The following is a 21,382-nucleotide window of genomic DNA, read 5'->3' on the forward strand; positions in this document are numbered from 1 at the left end:
TAAGGCTCACAATCACCTCACACAATGAAATAGTATGGGTATATTATACATTTCCTGAATCTTTACAGTCCTGTGAGTATTCCAGTTTTTGTGTTTTGTGTCCCTGATATTCCTAGATGCCACAGGGCTAAAAGAAAGTATATAGTTTAGGCGAAAATTGCAGAAAGACGTGTGTTATTGACGGGTTGAAGAGCTCAAGTGACCTCTATATTTGTGAGAAATATCCACAACAGGGCTTGAATGAAAGCTAAGAAGGTCCCCTTTAAAATGATACCAAAGACAATATTATAGAACATTGAAAAATGTCCTGACCATGAGGCTAAACCAGGATATGCACCAGCGTCTAAAATGCAATTTAGTTTAGCGGGTGGTTAACTTCATGAGCTGATAACTGTGATACAGCTGCCACTCAGGAATGGTTATCATACCAAAATATCATCTACAGGCATGGATCCTTTCAAAAATTATAAGTAAGTTTTGCCACCTTGAGTGTACCAAAATATCGTCTGGCCCATGGACTATCTATGCACATCAGATATTTAGTAACATTAACTGTAAAAAAAAATAAGAAATCAAAGTATTTCATTATGCGATTCCTTAACTCCCATATTGACAGTTTCCAACTAGCCTATACAGTATACTGCAACATCATAATAGAATTCCTGAAATTCAGTCATGGCTTTCGGTTTTGGTGTGCCACCCCAAGATTTTCAGAGGCCCCATTTGGCCACCCCTATGAAAAATTTCTGGGGGCGCCACTGGTTAAATTAGTGGACATCTTTTATTAGCTTTTATTAACTTTTTAATATTTTATTTTATGTTAATTTGTCCCAATAATTTAAGTGGTCTGAAATACTGGGACTATATTTTTTTTAAAAAGTGTCAGTTTCTAAATGGTGAATCCGATATTTATTTATTGAACATTCTGTTTATTCATTTTCCATGTTTACAGTATAACAAGAGAGACAAACATAACAACTCACACCCAGTGCCACAATAAGATATACATCTTACATTTATGTTATTGCCCCCTCATAGTGATGTGATACAAAAACACCAGCTCCATTAGGAACCACAGCAATTAAACACTTGGATGTGCGGTGGTGTTTACAATTTGAATACAGATTTCCCTGTTGCTTGACATGCTGAGGCATTTGAATGAAGAATTCAGTGCAATCTAAAGAACACCTGACATTTTTAAAATTACGCATCGATTTGGGCATGAATTTTTTCAGATGAGCTCGACTGGGGAACATGCAATCACGTAAGTCATCAAAGTGATGTGGTACATAAGTTGAAACCAAGTTGTGAATATTCTCGAACACTGCACTGTGACATTTTGAAAAAAATAACCCATGGGGATCATGCAGTATTCACGCTTCAATCACACTAAACATATGAACAGGCAGTCAATAGGTTTGCTGCCACAGGGGGCACAGCTGTCACCATCAGATTCAGTGTCCACTGTCTTACCCCGCCAATACATGAGCTTACTAACAGCTGGCCCAAGAAAATTGAACAGAGCCAAGAAGTGTAGGTATGTGAGACCTGCGAAATGTCTCATCAGTGTGTCGTTGTCTTTGACAGCACTCAGGCTCAAGAGAGGAGAATCTTTTCCTGGACCATTAGAGGAGTCCAGTTTGGCTTTTGCAAGTTGGTTCTTCTCAATAATGATGCCAATTTTGGCACCCAATTCAGTGTGTATACACAGTCTGAGTGCCATTGTCCTTAACTCCATTATCGGTTTGTGTGCCCTTGTCAACGAAACGAGGCTGATGGGAATAGTAGTGTTCAGCCCAAACTGCCTTCCCTCGTACACTAATGTTTTCATTAACAGTCTCTCCATCGTCACCATCATAGCGAACTCCATCATCCATGTCTCCAGGTTCTCCAGCTTTGACCGAGGAGTTGCCACCTCGATCTGCATTCATCGACGAAACAGCATCATTGTCTGCAGATCTTCTGGACTGCGAGGCAGGATTTGTCACGCCATGCTTGGAATTTTCTCTTCCTTAAAAAGTTGCGCACCTGGAAAAAAGTACATAAGCAAGTTGGAGAGCATTGTACTAACCAGACATGGCCACAAGCCCTATAACAATACTACCCCAGTAATGCAAAAGGCAGTAACACACAGAGTGTGTGTAATCGGTGTTCAAAAATGTTTTGATTTATTTAAATGTCATTATTATTATTTTACCATGCATGAATCATACTTTTGAGCGCATTCCATTACATGAATACATGATAGGTAATTAGATTAACATTATGAATATTAAACTGAATTTTGTAGGATTTGGTATTTATCTACTGTTTTCTCTTGTATTGTGTCATTATAAGTTACACAACTGGCCAATCACATATGTAATGGATCATACTCAGGTAAGAAGGTCATGCAAGTAATGTAAGTTAGTACGGTCAAAAGTAAGTTTCACTCTATGTGCAGTGTGTGCCCGGGCCTTTACCTTAGCTTGTTGAAAGAACATCACAAAGAACAGTGGATGCGATCAACGTCAAACTCACCTGCTCTTGACAATAACGTGCTGGAATTGGATCAGGGTGATCATCCGTCAGTCCTTCTCCTCCAACAAAATGTGGTGAGTGGAAATAACATCTGTGCCAACATTAACAGGACAGGCCAATAATGCTTCAAATTTAATGAGAAAATGACAAAGTGGGTGAGAACACACCATTTGTCCAGTCATCTCAATCATTAGCATACCAGTTACAGGTGTTACATAAGTTAATCATTTTCTCTGTTACTTACCACCTCCATGTGGTCCAGAGACAAAAGGAGATGAGTTCTTCGTCTTCTCTTGGTTTACTGGTGGCTCGCAAATGACTTTAAGGTGCATACCACCACCTCTTGTACAAGTAAGTAACATTATGTCATTTTTTTTACCCGATTTCTTAAATTCTACCCACCAACCTTGTTTCACTTAAGAACATAAATAGTGCCTTCCTGGGGAGTTTAATCCCCTCTCCTTCTGCTCCCAGTATCCCCATCAGATTCTACTCCTGTCCCGCCTCTCGGACTTTATCCTGTAACCTCTCTTTTTCCACTTCATATATGTTACAATGCAATATTACATGTTCAGTGTTTTCTTTAACTCCACAGTTCTCACTGTCCCTTATCCCCATTATAAACAAAGGGCCATTTAATCCTGTGTGATCCAATCTTACTTTTGTTACTATGATTTCCTCCCTTCTGTTCCTTTCTTTATAGTTCTTTTTTATGACAGATTTTTGTATTTTGTAATACCCCCTTCCTTTCTGGTCTTCCTCCCACCTTTTCTGCCATATCTCCATTCTTTTCCTCTTACTCACTGCTTTTCCAAGTGGAACTGATACTGTTATTTCCTTTTGCAATGCCCTTTTTGCTAATTTATCTGCACACCCATTCCCTTTCAGTCCCTCATGTGCTGGTACCCAACAGAACTGTACATCTATACCATCTCTGTGTAGTCTTAGCAAATTATGGTAAATTTCAATGATTAAATCTTCTCTGGCAGTTTTTGTTGACTGTATACTTTCCAAGACTGTACATATCACCACCTTGTCAGGTCTGACCTCTTAAACCCACTGTAACCCAATAATGACAGGCACTATTTCTGCTGTATATACTGATAACTGGTCAGATATTCTTTTGGAAATAGATATTTTAAACTCAGGGACATACACATCAATTTCCACACATTCCCATTTGCTCTGTGTAGATTTTGAGATAACTGTGATAACTATTTCTCAAGTACACACTTGTTTTAACTACCACTTCATTCATTCGCCATTCTCTTTTCTTTTCCAGAATACTCATGTCTATCTTTACTTCTGGGAACAGCTAAGGGGGTACGCTACTAAATGGGGTGGACCTGGTGAACTCAAAGGCCTCCATTCCATATGTCCTCACTCTTTCGTCTCTTGCCCACCCAAACCCATACCTCTGGAACTTGGAATATTCCCAACAATCCTGTAACATCTTCTTTGTAAGGTTTTCTTCCCCACCTCCTTTTAATCTAACCCAATATGCAAGTGCGAGTTTCTCTCTTCTCCACTCCAGTGGTCTCTCCTGCTTCTATTAGTACTGCATTACTGGGGGTTGACTTAATAGCTCCTACATGTTACAGGTACCGGCTGGTACCCGTGGAGACAGAATATAATCTCTGTTTTAAACAGATAAAAGTAGAGAGGCAGGAGACGTTAGTGTTTGCATCAATCAGGCTGTTCTCTGTCTTTATTAAAGATTTTTGTTTACCATCTGATCATTTGGTTTCTTTCTTTCTTCCTTTTTCTTTTTTTTTAATCAAAATAACCTAACAAAAATACAAGTCTCATAACATCTCGTGAATTCCATATTCACATACAAAATTATGAATTCTCCAGTTTGAGACATCTGAATTAGAAATCCTTTGTAATCTACGAATGAATCACCAATATAAGCGTTGACGTAAATTTGTTGTACCAAATAAACCACCTTCAGTCACTACTTGTGTAGTCTTTGAAATTATGAAAATTAGATAAATATAAACAACCATTTAAAATTATAATGGAACCAGGCTATTGATTTAAAACGAAATCAAAACACAATACTAGAAGAATTGCACGTACGTACCCAGTTGAGACATACTAGCGCCACCACACATCACCCTTCTGAACGTGGCTATTGTGAATCAGTCAAGTGTAAATAAAGGTTATTGAACTGAATCTGATGACATGTAAGCTAATAAACATTCAAACAACTTGGTTTTTTTAAAACATGTATACATTACGTTTTCCATATGTATGTAACATAACTTATTTTCCACTGTTTTCGCAAAATAAAAGGTGTCAAGGAGCCATAAAAATAACAAAAGGAAATACAGGACGCCATTTTCTCTCTGGCCTACTGTCTTTCCGGCTAGCTCACGTCCATATTGGACGGAGGGAAACATCGGTATGTTCGCTACATCAGTAAACACGTATTTTTTTCGACTCATCAGATTCGAGATTAATACAGTTAAACGTGTTAAATCTACATTTAGTGCACCGGATGAGAGTAATATACACTACTAACCTGTTTTAAACAGATAAAAGTAGAGGGACAGGAGACATTAGCGTCTGCACCAATCAGGCTTTTCGCCGTCTGAAGAACGGAAGCCTGGCTGGCCCACATTTACGAACTAGCGCTCCCGTTTACCCAGAGCTCCCCCTTGTGGCGGACGTAAGAAAAATAGTTTCACAGTTATACAGTGAATCCTGTGCACACAAACAAAAACACATCACAAATTTTAAACACAAAATGTGACCATACATGTGTGTGTGTCACATACACATATTCTTAGTGCTCTATACTGTAGTCTATCCGCTTTTTGCAACGATGTCCTTGCTGCTGCTCCATATACTATACAATCATAATCTATTGTTGACCTCATAACCACCCTATAAATGTCAAGTAATGACTGTTTATCTACACCCCAGGCGCAGCCAGCCACAGCTCGTATTAAATTTATGACTTTTCTGCATTTTGTTTCCAGGTGTTTGATATGTGCTCTCCATGTATATATGTGCTCTCCATGTATATTTGCTATCTAGCCATAGCCCCAGGTACTTAAATTCAGTCATCCTCTCCCAACGGCTGACCATATAATGTTAACTTCTCAGCATCAATCCTGCGCTTATTTGTAAACATCATGTAACAACACTTGCTTCTTGACAATTTGAACCCCCTTACTTAATTTGATAAGCAACCCTTCCCTCCACATAGAATCATATAGATGTCAAAATATACTATTGTCATCAACTCTTTCGTCTTCAGTGTGTTTTCCACCTCATTACTTAATTCGCCCATTAAACTCTAGTTAATGGCCAAAACTCTAGAAACTCTAGTTAATGGTCACACCCATATTTGCACATGAAACTGGTCGTTGGTTTCGGTCGTAATACATCTGTTGCCATCTGACAATGGTGTGATGGCAAGAATCCCTACTCCTCTGTGAATATTACACATGGCCTTTGAAACTCTAGTTAAAGGTCACACCCATATTTGTATATGAAACTGGTCGTTGGTCTCAGTCGTAGGCACTGTATTGTACTGTATTGTGTATAAGGAGTGGGGATACCTGCAGTCAGTTTAGACTGAAGATACCACTTAGTTGAGTGACGAAATGTATCTGACAATAAATGTTGTATCCAGATGAACTGATTCAACCTTCTGACTCAACACTACTAGTTTCCAATGTTGATGAATATCATTGTATGTGGTGTGTGTGTGTGTGTGCGTGCATGTGTGTCCTGTGATGGCCTGGTGGCCTGTCCAGGGTGTCTGCCCACCTGCCACCCAATGACTGCTGGGATACGCTCCAGCATCCCCGCGACCCTGAGAGCAGGATAATCGGTTTGGATAATGGATGGATGGATCATTACAGCGGTATGGTTCTATTCGACCATGCAGCTATATCTTTGCTTTATGAAGATACTAAATTTGTGACTCATCCCCCGAAATGGCACTTTCATCCAGTGTGGCTTGTGGACCCCACATTCATAGATTTTTTTTAGATAAACAAAAGGACTTTGAATGCAACACATCTGCTTGCACAAGATGGGAGGCCATTCATTAGAGGTCAGATAACTTGTTTTACCGGCTCAAAAAAAAAAGTGCCCAACTTGAAATGAAGAGCTTAGATGAGAAAATAAAAGAACTAAAAACTGATCTCTACCAAAACAGACCTAATTCTATAGCTGCACATGCAAAACTACTCCTATTTAGATCACGGTATAATGAACTGTCAGCTAACAAAGCAGCTGTCCGCTTAATAAGACTCACACAGTCTTACTATGACCAAGGAGAAAAGCCTGGGAAACTTAGCATGCTGCATTAAACAACAAATAGGTCTATTAGCTGCATTGAAACTCCACACGATAGAACTATAGTGGACCCAACAGAGATTAATGAGGCCTTCAGGGTCTTCTGTGGGAATTTATATAGTTCTGAGTGCTCTTCCAGCCTGAATATGCAGACACAATTCCTAAACAACCTTAATATCCCTAGAATTTCTGAAGAGGAAAGTAGAGCATTAGATGGAGAATTAACAAAAATGAAAATTGCAGAGGCAATAGGCTGGAAAAGCAACGGGTCCAGATGGCATCCCTATAGATATTTATATATATATATATATATATTAAAAAAAAATTAGTCCAAATTATGTTCACCCCTTCTGGAGATGTTTCAGAAGTCTCTCAGGAGTGGTCTTCTCCCCACATCCATGAGGGGTGCCCTTATCCCATTACTTCCAAAACTAGGAAAACCAAACACAAAATGTGAAAATATAAGTTTTATTTATATAGCATTTTTAAAAACACAGTTACAAAATGCTTTACACCCAATCAGAAAAACACGAGTAAATGTTTAGAATACATTGAATGAATATAAAACACGGCATAGGGAGTAATGGACCAAGCTAAACATGAACCAAAACAGGAGGCAGAGATGGGGATCTATAAAAAGGCTTGCCTAAAAAGAAGGGGTTTTAGAAGCTGCTTAACACAGTCCAAAGATTACTTGTGAAAAATACTTTGTGAAGTTCTTGCAAGAAGATTGGAGGGCCTGCTACCTCAGGTGGTGGGAGAGGACCAAAATGGATTTACCCAAGGTAGGCAGGGCATTCACAATGTCAGACGGGTGCTCAATATTTTACACAGCCAAAGAGGGGCAACAGTCACAGCCTTACTCTCATTTGATACAGAGGCGGCCTTTGACCATGTTGAATGGCCTTGTCTGTTTGAGGTCCTTACCCACTCTGGCTTTGGGGATACAATTTGTAAATGGTTTATATTGCTTTGTACTGGGCTCACTGCAGAAGTTCTGACCAATAATGTGGTCTCTAAACCTATTAACATCTCTAGAGGTTGCCGGCAAGGAAGTCCTTTATCGCCATTGTTATTCATTCTTGCAATAGAACCATTTGCTACAGCAGTGAGGCTGCATAGGGACATTTATGGATCTGAGAAGGTCATTTGGAACATAGAATAGCACTCTTTGCCGACGATATAATCTTGCTCCTAAAAATCTAAACGGTTCTATCCCTGCACTCCTACATCTTATGAAATATTTGGAAAAATATCTGGATACAAAGTCAATCATTCAAAATCATCTATTATATTAATGACTTATGAAAGGAAAAATAGCCATGTTTACGCTTCTAATTTGTCCCTGAGATGAATAAGATCGCTCTGATAAATTATGACCCAATTCTTGAAGCTACTGCATCATCAGTAGAAAGTTGGACATCTTTACCCATCTCAATGATTGGCAGGATAATTATTCTAAAAATGAATATACTCCCTAAATTTCTCTGTTTGTTCCAGAATATCCCCCTACCCCCTCCCTCATCTTTGTTTACTAGAATTAAAAAATTGTTTACCAACTTTATTTGGAAAACATAAACGCCCCAGACTATGTCTATCTTTATCATATCTACCATATGACCGAGGAGGCCTTAAAATGCCCAAACATACAATTACTGGACAGCTCAAAAGCAGGCCGTCATGTTTTAATTTTCATCTGAAAACTCTCCTGCTTGGATGGATTTAGAATCTTGTTCCGTTATGCCAAGCTTACCGTTGGGCTTGTATTTGTATCCAGCAGATCGCCAATACCTGAGAAAAAATACAGACAACTCTATAGTATTGAATATGATTAACGTTTGGTTTGACACTTATAAGTATTTGAACATAAACTACTCCTGGTCACACTTCAGTCCTATTTGGGGTAATGTTAACTTTAAACCAGGGAAATGTGACTCAGGGTTTTGGTTATGGGCTGAAAAAAGGGTTAAGGAAAGTGCAAAAGATGTACAGTGAAGATAAAATACTTGTGTCATTTGCAGAAATATCAACTATGACGTTCCAAAGAATCAATTTTGCAAATATCTTCATATTAGGAACTTTATATCCTCATCTCAAAATGTCTGCGAATGTTCTCATTCATCCAGGTCATAGTTATCCAAAGGAATTGAATCAAGTGCAACTGGACTTGGTATATATCCGTGAAGACGTTTCGCCTCTCATCCAAGAGGCTTCAGCAGTTCGTGCCTTTCTGACTAGACCAAGCTAGTCTGACTGGCTGGTGATGAAACTCAGATATTTAGTCTCTTTGGAGTTGTTATCAGAGCTATAGCTCTGATAACGACTGTCGTTGCTAAACATCAGAACACAAAAGAGCCATTGACATCGATAGCTCTGATAACGACTCCAAAGAGACTAAATATCTGAGTTTCATCACCAGCCAGTCAGACTAGCTTGGTCTAGTCAGAAAGGCACAAACTGATGAAGCCTCTTGGATGAGAGGCGAAACGTCTTCATGGATATATAACCAAGTCCAGTTGCACTTGATTCAATTCCTTCAGAAACTCATCTCAAAACCATTCGTTAATTATCATTTCCTCATTAGAGGCAGCAGATAAGACATTGCTATGATAAAGGTTTAATTTCATCTTTGTATGGCTTGTTTGAATCGGTGTGATGAATCCTCAGAATCAAAACTGAGATCATGGAAGGAAGATATGACAAAATATCTTTAGAAGGTATGTAGAGCCTTCCTATATGTAAGACACGTAGGAAGGCTCAGAGGCAGACAGTCAAGAGTAGTTTGAAACTTATACAGTATAAATGGCTGATGGCTACATAATAATAATAATAGATTAATATTGTTATTATTAATCTATTATTGGGATACGGTTGATATCCCAACTGTATCCCAGGCAACATCAACATCTGTGCAGTCCAGAAGATCGCCCTACTTGGAACTGCCCACATATTACGAAGAATACTGTCAGTCAAGTGACATCTGCCCTATAGTGCCTCAGGTCCACAGTTTGGACCTGGCTCTACAGGATGTAAAACTGCAAACATGAAATAATTATAATAATATAATAACAATGGATTACATTTACATAGTGCTTTATCTAGACACCCAAAGTGCTTAAGCGCATCACATTGAAGGGGGTAACTCACATCAACCACCACCAATGTGTAGCACCCACCTGGGTGATGCACGGCAGCCATTTTGCGCCAGAATGCTCACCACACATCAGTTTGAGGTGGAGGAGTCATTGAGCATACATCCATAACTCCTGTTAAATTGCACAAATTTAATTATGACATTCCTAATACCTGTATTAAGTGTAATGAGCCAAGAGGGACACTATACCACTGTATATGGGAATACCCATCCATCCATTATCCAAACCACTTATCCTGCTCAGGGTCACATGGATGCTGGATTCTATCCCAGCAGTCATTGGGCGGCAGGCAGGGAGACACCCTGGACAGGCCGCCATTCCATCACAGGGCCCCCCCCCACACACACACACACACATATATTTACAACTAGGGACAATTTAGTACGGCTGATTCACCTGACCTATATGTCTTTGGACTGCGGGAGGAAACTGGAGCACCCAGAGGAATCCCACGCACAATTTTAACTGGAGAGAGGGGACCTATCAGTGAATACAGCTGGTGTAGAGTATGGTTTGAACGCAAGTCTGCAAAGTCATGGCCCTCAATGACACTACCACTGCTCTAAACACCGAACCAAAGTCTTGGGAGCTTGAATCCGGTGTGGATGTGTTTTTTCAGTTGTGCCTCCACCCGCTGATGGCCGCCTGTCTGTTATGCATGGTTTTTTGCTATGTCTAGAAAAACGGGATTGGTGACACTAGCCCCTCATAAACTGTACAGCAAAGGAATGCTGTTAGCTGATCACCAGCTTAGTTAAAGTAGCCTACTTACTTCCCTGCAGTATTCAAAATATGCTCGTGGGTCGTGAGTGCTTAACAGTTCTGCCCTTTGGACAGAATTTGCTTGTAAAAGCTAACACTTGGGGGTGGTGTGGTGGTTAACACGGTCGCCTCACAGCAAGAAAGTCCTGGGTTCGAGCCCCGGGGTAGTCCGATCTTGGAGGTCATCCTCTGTGTGAAGTTTGCATGTTGTCTATGTGAACGTGAAATCCTTTTGGCTAGATATTATTATGATTGATCAAATTTTATCAATACCATTGGATCCTAAGCTTTTTATTCTGGGTATATATCCTATCAACCATCACTTACAAAGCAAAGCGATTAAATTCATAGACGTGTGTCTATTACAAGCTCAACGTATAATTGCTCTTAATTGGAAAAATGTTAATGGGTCAAGAATTGGAATGTGGATTAAAGAAATGGCTTCAAACATGTCAATGGAAAACATATATTGTGAGACATGAACAAAATATTTGTGATGCTATCTGGAGACCCTCTTGAGGCATTATGTTAATATTGGTAACCTGCTTCAGCAGGAACAAGCTCTGAAGGAGTAGGGTACCATCAAGATCTTGTACATTGATCTAAGAACAACCTTTATTTATTTATCTATTTACATTTTATTTAAATTTTGTATATATTTTTTTTCTTTCTTTTATGTCTGTATTCCATTGATAAGAATGAGTTATGGGAGGGAGAACAGGGTGGAACATTTTTGCTGTGTTTTATAATTGTCATTCACTGTATAATCTGATGTGATTTGCAAACTGAAAACCAATAAATATATCATTAAAAAATTAGCAATTCATGTTAGAAAACCCTCCAATGTCGCTGAATTACAGCAATTCTGCAAAGACGACTGGGCCAAAATTCCTCCACAGCGATGTGAAAGACTGATCTCTGATCACAGCAAGTGTTTGGTTGCAGCTGTTGCTGATGAAGGTGGCAAAACCACTTGTTAAGCTCAGGGGGGCAATTAATTTTTCACATGGGTGATAAGGGTGTTGGATAACTTTTTTCCTTCAGTAAATTATCATCAAAAACTGTATTTTGTGTTTACTCAGGTTCTCCTCATCTTATATTACATTTTGTAAGAAGATCTGAAACCATTCAGTGAGGCAAATATGCAAGAATAGGGAAAATCAGGGAGGGGGCAAATACTTTTTCATAGCACTCTAGATTCACGCTACAGTTTTCTCATTTTCGCTTGAGGTTCACTCCCCTCTAGAGTCGGCAGCACAAAAAGGTTCACCTTAGCTTTCATATTTTTGTGTCCACTTTTTGATAACTTGTTCCTGCAAGACTGTGACTGTTGTCCTATTTTTGTGAATATAGTCATTGCTTCAATGGAAAACTGAATAGTCAAGGAAAACTTTTTTTTCCATTCATTCATCCGTTTTCCAAGCCGCTTCCCCTAATTAGGGTTGCAAGATGCTGAAGCCTATCCCAGCTCCTTGGACTGAAGGCGGGGGAACACCCTGGACAGGTCGCTGGTCCATCGCAAGGCAGAAACACATTCAGACCTAGGGGCAATTTATTATCTCCGATTCACCCGACTTGAATGTCTTTGGACTGTGGGAGGAAACCGTAGCTCCTGGCAGAAACCCACACGGACTTGGGGAGAACATGCAAACCCCACACAGAAAGGCCGGCCAGCCGGGAATTGGAAGCTAGAACCTTCTTGTGTGAGGCGACAGTGCTAACCACTGCACCACCGCCCTTGAAGGAAACTTCATAACCTTCATGAGACCGACAGCCAATGTTAGGAATCACTAAGCCAGCAATCACAAAGAAGCCATGTTGAACGTCCTTTTTTAGCATGTCAATGTTAACCTATTTTTACGGACTTTTTTAAGATACACTTTTTTCTATCCAGATGTGTTTGGCCATCTTCTCATTACAAAGAAGGCAAATATTTAAGATTATTTGTTTTAGTAAGGCCACTGCCGTAACAGGACCATCAACCCATTAAGCCCACTAATTTGTGCCGCAGTAGGATTGGCATGCATGTCCCAAAACAAACACTCAAGACACTCGTGACTGAACCTTCTAGTCCTTTTCGTCACGGACAACTGACAGCACACAGCTGGTGAGGTTTTGGGGCGAGGGTTAAGCCCACATAAGGAGTCAGATCCAGTTCCTCTTCCGTCACCCCAAGTGGAGGGCGGAAACGAAAGCGCTGCAGGAGGGAGGTGAAGAAGAGGAAGAGTTCCATCCTGGCCAGACTCTCCCCCAGGCACACTCTGCGGCCTGAGAGAAATCAAGAGTTGCCATAGATTTGAAAAAAAAATTAACTTGAGAAGTTGTGTGACAAAAACAATAATAAAAAATAAAAGATTATAATCCATATCAAATATTAATAGGAACACAGACAAAGTTGGTATACCTGCAGAAAAAGGCATGAAGGCATCTCTCTTAACAAATTTACCCTCCTTGTCCAGAAAGTGGGCAGGGTTGAATGTGTTGGGTTGTTCCCATTCAGTCTCATCACACAGGACCGAGCTAAGCAGAGGAAATATAGTGGTACCCTGTAGAAAACAGTAAACAACATTATGTAAGGTCTCTGAAGAACAAGGACTTCTCAACATTAAGGAGCATGTCAAGAATAAAAGTGCACATTTGTATTTAACCAGTTACATAATTGACCTTTTTGATGAAGTATCCCTGGAAGGTGACATCCCGGCTGGTGATGTGAGGAATAGACATGGGGACAATGTTGGCCAGTCTCTGAGTCTCATGGATGACAGCATCAGTAAAGGGCAGGTTCTTCCTGTCCTCTGCCACAACCTGACGACTTCCTATAACCCTGCTCAGCTCCTCCTGGACCTGATCTGGTGACACATGCACAAATTAATCTGTGATTAAAATGTACCATAATCCTAGTCCGTATGAAGAATTCCAGAGAACGTGTCAGTGCAGTGGTCAGACTCTGTCATGATGGATTTTGGTACCTTGAATATAAGGGTACTTGGCCATAAGCAGTAGACCCCATCTAATTGTATTTCCCATTGTATCGGTTCCAGCTGCAAACAGGTTCATCACACTGTGTACCAGGTTCTCATCATGGTAGTGGGAATCTGTGATTCCAGATGCCTAATATACATCAAAATACAAATAACGGGAATCCAGCAAAGGTCAGCTGACAGGCAAGGTCAGTGAAACACAGTTGATTAAATATACCAGAGTTAAGCAATCTCACCTCGAGACTCTTCTTCCGGAACAAGAATGAATCGACAAAGCATCTTGATATCTCAGGGTTTAGACTCTCCTTCAGACTCACTATTAAGCTCTTTGTCTCCTCCTTGTTGTCCTCTACGTTTCTCATCAGTTCCCTCCAGGTTTTTAGCCAAGGGCGCAGAAAAGGAAATGCGTTGTACAGCTACAGAGTAGTACAATACAAACAAGCTCATTTTCCATTAACAAGTGAGCAGAATATTAGACTCACTCAATTCTTCAATTTCAATGACTTTCCAGCCGAGTCAACATGAGAGCTATGATCCCATAATGATTCCTCGTATTGAATATGTAATAACGGTAATATTGTGGTCGAGTAAGATCCTTACAAACGATGCACCCCTATGCTCATGATGTGGTTTGGGCCAGAAGGTTACGAGGGAGCTGAAAGGGGTGAAACGATATAAGGTATTGATCATTTGTTCATTTTTGCTTTTCCATATAATGTTCACAATATCTATTAGAGGGACAGCTCAAGTTGGGCTGTTTGGAGACAAAGCAAGTGAGACAAGATTGAGATGGCTTGGACATGTGCGGAGGAGAGATGCTGGGTATATTGGGAGAAGGATGCTGAATATGGAGCTGCCAAGGAAGGGGAAAAGAGGAAGGCCAAAGAGGAGGTTTATGGATGTGGTGAGGGAGGACATGCAGGTGGGCTGGTGTGACAGAGGAAGATGCAGAAGACGGGAAGAGATGGAAACGGGTGATCCGCTGTGGCGCCCCCTAACGGAAGCAGCCGAAAGTAGTAGTAGTAGTTCACAATACAAAGCACCCTTGTTCTATCTTTACTGAAAAGAGGTTAATGCAGTCAATATAAGTTATGCCGTTTTAAATCTCTAGTGTCTCCAATGACTGCTGGGATAGGCTCCAGCATCCCGCGACCCTTACTGGGATAAGTGGCTTGGATAATTTATGGATGGAAGGATGTTTTCAATCTCATTTGTTAAGCATCTTAAATGCGACGTCGCCTGTTGGTATGGTATGGGCACATGCGCGATTCCCCTCAGTTCGTGCTTGGGACTGAGAGAGACAGGTACAGTATCAAGACGCTGCACATAAAATTGTGGTTAACTACTTAATGTAAGCCAAAGTGCAGGTTATATGATGTGGATGAAGTGTAAAGTAACACCTCTGTGTAAACTGGGGATTAGGTAGAGTTTGTAGCGTCCATCCATCCATCCATTATCTAAACCGCTTATCCTGCTCTCAGGGTCACGGGGATGCTGGAGCCTACCCCAGCAGTCATTGGGCAGCAGGCGGGGAGACACCCGTTTGTAGCGTCGTAGTATTTAAAGTACAGCAAGCTTTGTGATTGCCATTTTCAAGTGGCCGCTCCTCTGCTGCGTCACGGTCTGTGGTCGCGGCAATATGGGGATTGTAGTTTTCGCTTCTGCACCGGGCAGACTGGTCTAACCAGACAATTTTTGTTGGTATGTGAGAAAGTATAGAATGTACATGTGTTCCCGCACTTTACTTAACCTGCAGTGTGAAAGAGGATTGTGGCAAGGGCTTTATTGGGTTTCATTTTGTGCATCCTCAGAGAGAAAGCTGTTTTGTGAGAGTGCACCGACATTCATCACCCTTGTCCTGTTGCACACTGTGATTCAATCAGTAAAGCGCTGAAGGACAACTGTGTGTCCTGTGGGTCCTTTATCACGTCACCAATAAATACACTTCCATGATCAGTGTCCGGTTAAGAACAAGGGGGAGACTCAGGGTAAAGAGGGATCAAGTGTAAAGGCAACTGAGACGGGCACTGTGCAGAAGAGGGCAGAATTGAATGATAGGTAGGCAAACCCGAGGATTCTGCACTCTCTGTGTGGCCTCAGTGTGAGTACACAATGCACGTTTAATTGAAGTTATAATTGTGATGATTTACGTGCAAGCCAATGTCCTTTTTGGTACGATCGCAGGCGTGTAAGACAGCTGCTAATCCACGAATACCCAAATTATGAACTTTTTCAGTGCCTCAGTTTAGGTTAACAAACATTTTAATACATAAAGAAATGCAAGGTGTGTGCTGACCTGCTAGGGCATTCAAAAGTATCATGTGGTGGGGCTGAAAAATACTGAAAAAAAATGTTTGTTTTTGCTTTGAAAAAAAAGTGTGTGTGTGTGTGTATATATATATATAGATCGATAGATAGATAGATATCAACGTTGAAGAGTAAAAAATAAGTTAGATAATTTCACCAATTATATGCAGCTTTTAACTTTCAAAGCTCCATTTGCAAAGAATTTATCACTGGGGTGATTTTAGGTAAGGCAGTTGTCCTCGAAGTCATTAAATCAGACTAAATAGTGTTATCTGTCAGATGAACTACAGTTTTTGAAAGGGTAGTCAAAAAAGTGGACCTAGCTAGATTTTAGTATCTATCAAGTGTTTCTAAAGGGTTTTATTAAGAGTTTTTCAAGAGTCTATCAAGAGTTTTAGCCCAGCGTGACTTATGGGCCTGACTTTCCTTATATCACATCCTTTGCAATGTGACTATTGCATATGTGTATGTTGCAGTTTTGATTTTGAGACGATATGTTCAGCCCTCATTTTCACCAAGAAAACGTGTTTCTCATTTTGGGAGAGTCTCTAAAATTCAAATAACGCTGTGATACCTGGATGGCATTGGATCCTGTGAGATGTATGGTTTCATTGTCTCTGACCACCATTGCTCGGAACACAGGGTCACTGTACTCAAATCTGTCTCCATACATAATGGCTGAAATTATGTTGGAAGCTGCATAAGTCACCGCCTGGGTGGTGTCGAAAGCTTTACCTGTAAACACAAGGGAATTCCACAACGCAGACAAAAGTTTGAGGTCCTCTAAATGACTGTTGTATCTGGTTATTTCCTACACTAAGACCATTTTGTTACCTTCATGTTTTTCAAATTCATCAATCAGATGGTGACACTCTTCGATTATTTTGCTCTGGATACTCTTTTTGCCCATCCCAAAGTCTCTCAGGGTAGACAGGGCGAAACGCCTCATCTCTTTCCACGAGTCCCCGTTAGAAAATATTATGCCTGGGCAAAAAAAGTGGTTGATTATTTCAACGAGGCAGCTCTCATGAAAAGTCCAACAACTAGTCTACCACGAAAAAGTCCTTGTCTTTACCATGTCCTTGGCAGAAATCGTGGAATACTGGAGAGATTTGTCTGTTGCCAAACTCTTCTGCATGGCTGACTAGAGCCTGTCTGACTGTCCGGTATCCTGCCAGGACCACCACTTTCTTGGGCCCCAGGTGAACTGTGAACACTGACCCATATCTTTTGGCGAGCTTAAGGTGTGAGAACAGGGTAAGTGTAACCACCAAGGCAAGATACTGTAACCGGTTATTTTCTTGCCCAGTGCGGGATTCGACACGGGGACTTACGTCACACAGGGTGTTGTAGGGTCTGTCGAGGTCCAGCTGCAGTAGATTGCCGAGAAGGGGCAGGGGTCTGGGTCCCGGGGGCTCCTCTCCGCGCTGCGGCAGCCAGCCGGAGGTTAGGCAGACGACCACCAGGAGCAACAGAACAGCCCCCAGCAACGCAGCAGTGATGGGCAGCTGAAAAAGATCTCCCACCGGAGACATGGTCACAAACTCAAGCCTGAGCCAAAACCCTGACTCGGAGCCACGCCCGGTTGCGAGGGACCCGAGCGACCAGTCGTTTCAAGGGACCCGATTCTGTGCAGATGCCTGAGTTACACACCTGATAGTGCTCAATCATCAGTGTGCTAAGGACTCTGATCCCCACCCCGGATTTAGAGCCTTTGCACCAGTGGCTCTCAGTTTGGCCCTCCAGTACCCCTATGCGCTATTATGTCTTGCCAGATTACATTCCCCTGTTGCTCCGGTTAGTCGGGTCTGCAATGAGGGAGATGTTAGATCTAGAACAAAGGGTGCACGTAAGAGCTAGAACAAAGGTCACATGTAAAAGAATGTCACGATCACGGATGAATAGGCTCGGTAGCCTAGACTGGTTAACGAGCCTATTCATCCGTGATCGTTACAATAATTTATCCCCCCCCCATAAAACGTATTTGTGTGAAACCCAAGTGGATTTCAGTGAGACGTTTCAGTATGCTGTCCTCAATAAGAGTTGTTGCAGGCGACACGTTTTCAGCTACCTTAACCTTAAGTAGAAATGCTGGCATCTAGCTGGTTGGCGGATCCGACCCTTTAGTCGAGCGGTTAGCGACGTCTCCTGCGGTACGGGCGATACGGGTTCGCCTCCCGGCCGCGGCAGTTCCTGTGGTTGCACGGCCTCTCGAGTTCGCTACACTTATACTGTCCTGTCCAGCATTGCATCCTCCAAGGAACACACAGGTAGTTGTGTGTGGCAGGGTCTAATGGATGAAAATGTCATTTGTAAATCTGTGAAAAAAAATTACAGAATGCAAACAGGTAAGTACTAAATGATATTTCTAGTACATCAGTAGGGGAAAAGATTACTGACATAAACCAGTGTGAACAGGTGCTTAAAGGTAGGTATGTTCAGTGTAAGTAATAAAAGATGAAAATAAATATTTACACAAGCACCAATGCTTTAACTACCAAGCACTAATACACATATATGTATACTTAGCACAAAAAGTAAGGAAATGTGTGTTTGGTAGGTTATCTCTTTGTTGTAACAATGCTTCTTGGCAATAAATCTTATACCGTTGGAAAGCCTGTTTATTTCTCTTTTAAATGGGGCCACATGTGTAAGGAACATGCATTTGTGGGATGAGCAGCAGAGCTGAGTATGTGGGTTGCGCCGATGAAAAATTTGCCAAATCTTCTCTACCAATGCCAAACAGCTTATTTTGCTGCTGCTATTGACTCTTGTTTTGAGCTTCTGGTACCCCAGGTGCTGACAATCAGCTGCCTGATATAAGATTTATCGCCAAGAAGCTTTGTTACACCAAAGAGATAATCTACCAAACACACATTTCCTTACCTTTTGTGCTAAGTTTATATGTAGTTGACAATAAACTAACCATTAGTTGAGAATAAACTAACCATTGTCAGAAATGCTATACTCAATCCCAAGAAATAGTAACATAAATACAACTGTAAACAGTAGATAGATTTTTGTTGACTTTAAAGCAAAGGATTAGGAGGATTACAGAAAGTTTAATCAGTTCGTCCGGACACAACACGTATTGAGAGAGAAATAATTAACAACTGCTATAAAACACTGGTCAGTGTGGTATTGAGCTGTTCCGCCTTGTGTTTTCAAACGACACAGGCCGTAGAGTTTGTGCATGTGAGCAAGCTGCCCGGCCACCACGCAAGAACAAGTGACACGTGGATAGGGCCGCAGTGTAAACCAGTAAATTTGGGAGAAACATCCATTCCTATTGTTAAGATTAATACTCACCCCGCATCTTTTGTTACTAGAAAATCAAGCAGTTATGAATGATGCGGTTGTAAAGTCACAGGATGTTAAATATCGTGTTAGGCAGAGGTGGAAAAACCCGGTCCAGAAAGTAAAAATCCTAACTGTGTCTTCACTCCACCCATGTACTAAACCGTCAGGTTGCACTGACTAGTTTCTCAAATCAACCGGTTTAATACGTGGATGGAGTAAAGACCCGGTTAGGGTTTTTACTTTCTGGACTGGGTTTTCCCACCTCTGTTGTTAGGCCAACGGTAACGTTGATGGACGCAAGTGCTGGTCGACAGCACCGCTGCAGCAGTGGCTCACTAGTCAGCAACGTCATCCATTCGTCAAGTCTGTCTGACTTGTTGAGTGACAACCGATTTTTACGCATGTGGTTGGCCCGGCATGCACCGAAGTGATTAAATCTATTGGAACAGTTACCACAGAAACCCATTCGGCCGTGTTGATAGAGTAACGTGCATCGATAAGTAGACACGCTGGCTGACGGATTTGACCCTTTAGTCGAGCGGTTAGCGATGGCTCCTGCGGTGCGCGCGACGCGGGTTCGCGTCTCGGCCAAAGCGCGTGCATATCTTTTGCATATGAAACCCATCGTTATTTTCGGTCGTTATGCCACTGTGTTGTTTATAAGGGCGGGGATACCTGCAGTCCTTTGAGACTGAAGTGATGAAACGTTTCTCTCAATAAACGTTGTGTCCAGATGAACTGGTTCCACCTTCTGTGATTTTCTTACCTGGATTACTGAGCATGCATAAAGACGGATTCACGGGATTGTACACTGTTAATGTTCACCCTAGGAGCTCGAAGGGAAAACGAAAGTTCCTGAACACTATTTCCTGTTTTCCTGCACATTCACTTTCAGCTCACTTCCTCTTCAGTGCAGCTATTTATCATCACCACTAGGTGTCACTAGAGCCCACACAAAATTAACCAATATACTGATTCCAATACGCTCCCTGCCTGGCATGTCAATGCTGCGTTCCAGACAACTCGGAAGTCGAGGTTTTCCAACGTCCGACTAAAAAAAAGGTACGTCGGAACGCCACTTAAAGTCGGAGTTCTTACTTGTAAACTCGGGGCAATCCACCTACCCCAACTTCATGGAGAAGCGGTTTGTCTGACGTCACACAACAATGGCAGCACCCGTGGAGGCACACAATGGTAAACCATCAGCTAAAGGCGCTCACAGGGCGCATATACACTGGTGTGGACGGACCACACCCTCTCACGGTCTTTTTGTAGTCCAGTCGTACCAACGCATACCCAAGGCTTACATTTCCCACAATCTTTGCGCGTCATTTAAATTTTCCGCCGGAAGTTACAGACTGTAACCAAAATGGCGCTGTCCGGAGGAAGAAGAGCTGCCCTGTTGCTGGGCTACGTCGGAAAGAAAAACCTCGCGGAGGTGGTATGTTCGACCACTTAACGAAGGGGGGGCTAGAGAGGGGGAGTTCAGCATGTTGGCGAGGGATATGAGAAGTATGGATGAGGAAAAACATCGTCTCCATACTACATAAAAGTTGTAAAGCCGCGAAGAAGAAACTGGAGCATGTTTCCGGTACCACACGAAATGCATGCCGATGTGAAACAGTTTCACGCCGTGTCATTTTCCCACTGAATCAGAAGACTGATATCCTTCTTAATTCCCCTTCTATGATGGACTATGTTTTATTATTTTCAATTAGCGTACGTCATGTATTTAATTTATTGTTGTTTGTACCCTTATTTTTATAATACATTACCGTATATTTGTCATGTGACATTCAATCTCTATGTACTTCCTGATATACTGTATAGAAATGTTTACATCCTGTTCCCTTTGGCACTTTGGATATATCTATGTATTTTTGGATGGGATGTATATTTGCCATGTTTGTTTTACAATGAACTTTCTTCAAGAATCTGTACATGAATATGAACAATGTTCAATAAAAATATATATTAAAAAAAAAGAAAGTTTCACGCCGTGTCACTTTTTGTGCGACACCGGTACGCGGACGTGGCTGC

The 21,382-nt window shown here is 41.5% G+C and overlaps 1 protein-coding gene across 1 annotated transcript; it reads right to left on the reverse strand.

Moving 5' to 3' along the window:
* Positions 1–11,112: 11,112 nt before the first annotated feature.
* LOC130120003 (cytochrome P450 2K1-like) lies at positions 11,113–20,135 on the reverse strand. Its single transcript, XM_056288616.1, has 11 exons — positions 20,109–20,135; positions 18,114–18,360; positions 17,377–17,850; positions 17,118–17,280; positions 16,877–17,026; positions 16,617–16,777; positions 13,972–14,151; positions 13,724–13,865; positions 13,419–13,603; positions 13,201–13,300; positions 11,113–13,022 (listed from the first exon to the last, which is right to left on the reverse strand). The coding sequence occupies exons 3-11, from the start codon at positions 17,575–17,577 to the stop codon at positions 12,835–12,837; spliced, it is 1,470 nt and encodes a 489-aa protein (XP_056144591.1). The 5' UTR covers positions 17,578–17,850; positions 18,114–18,360; positions 20,109–20,135; the 3' UTR covers positions 11,113–12,834.
* Positions 20,136–21,382: the final 1,247 nt, after the last annotated feature.

This window comes from Lampris incognitus, chromosome 10 (assembly GCF_029633865.1).
Source record: "Lampris incognitus isolate fLamInc1 chromosome 10, fLamInc1.hap2, whole genome shotgun sequence".
NCBI lineage: Eukaryota > Metazoa > Chordata > Actinopteri > Lampriformes > Lampridae > Lampris > Lampris incognitus.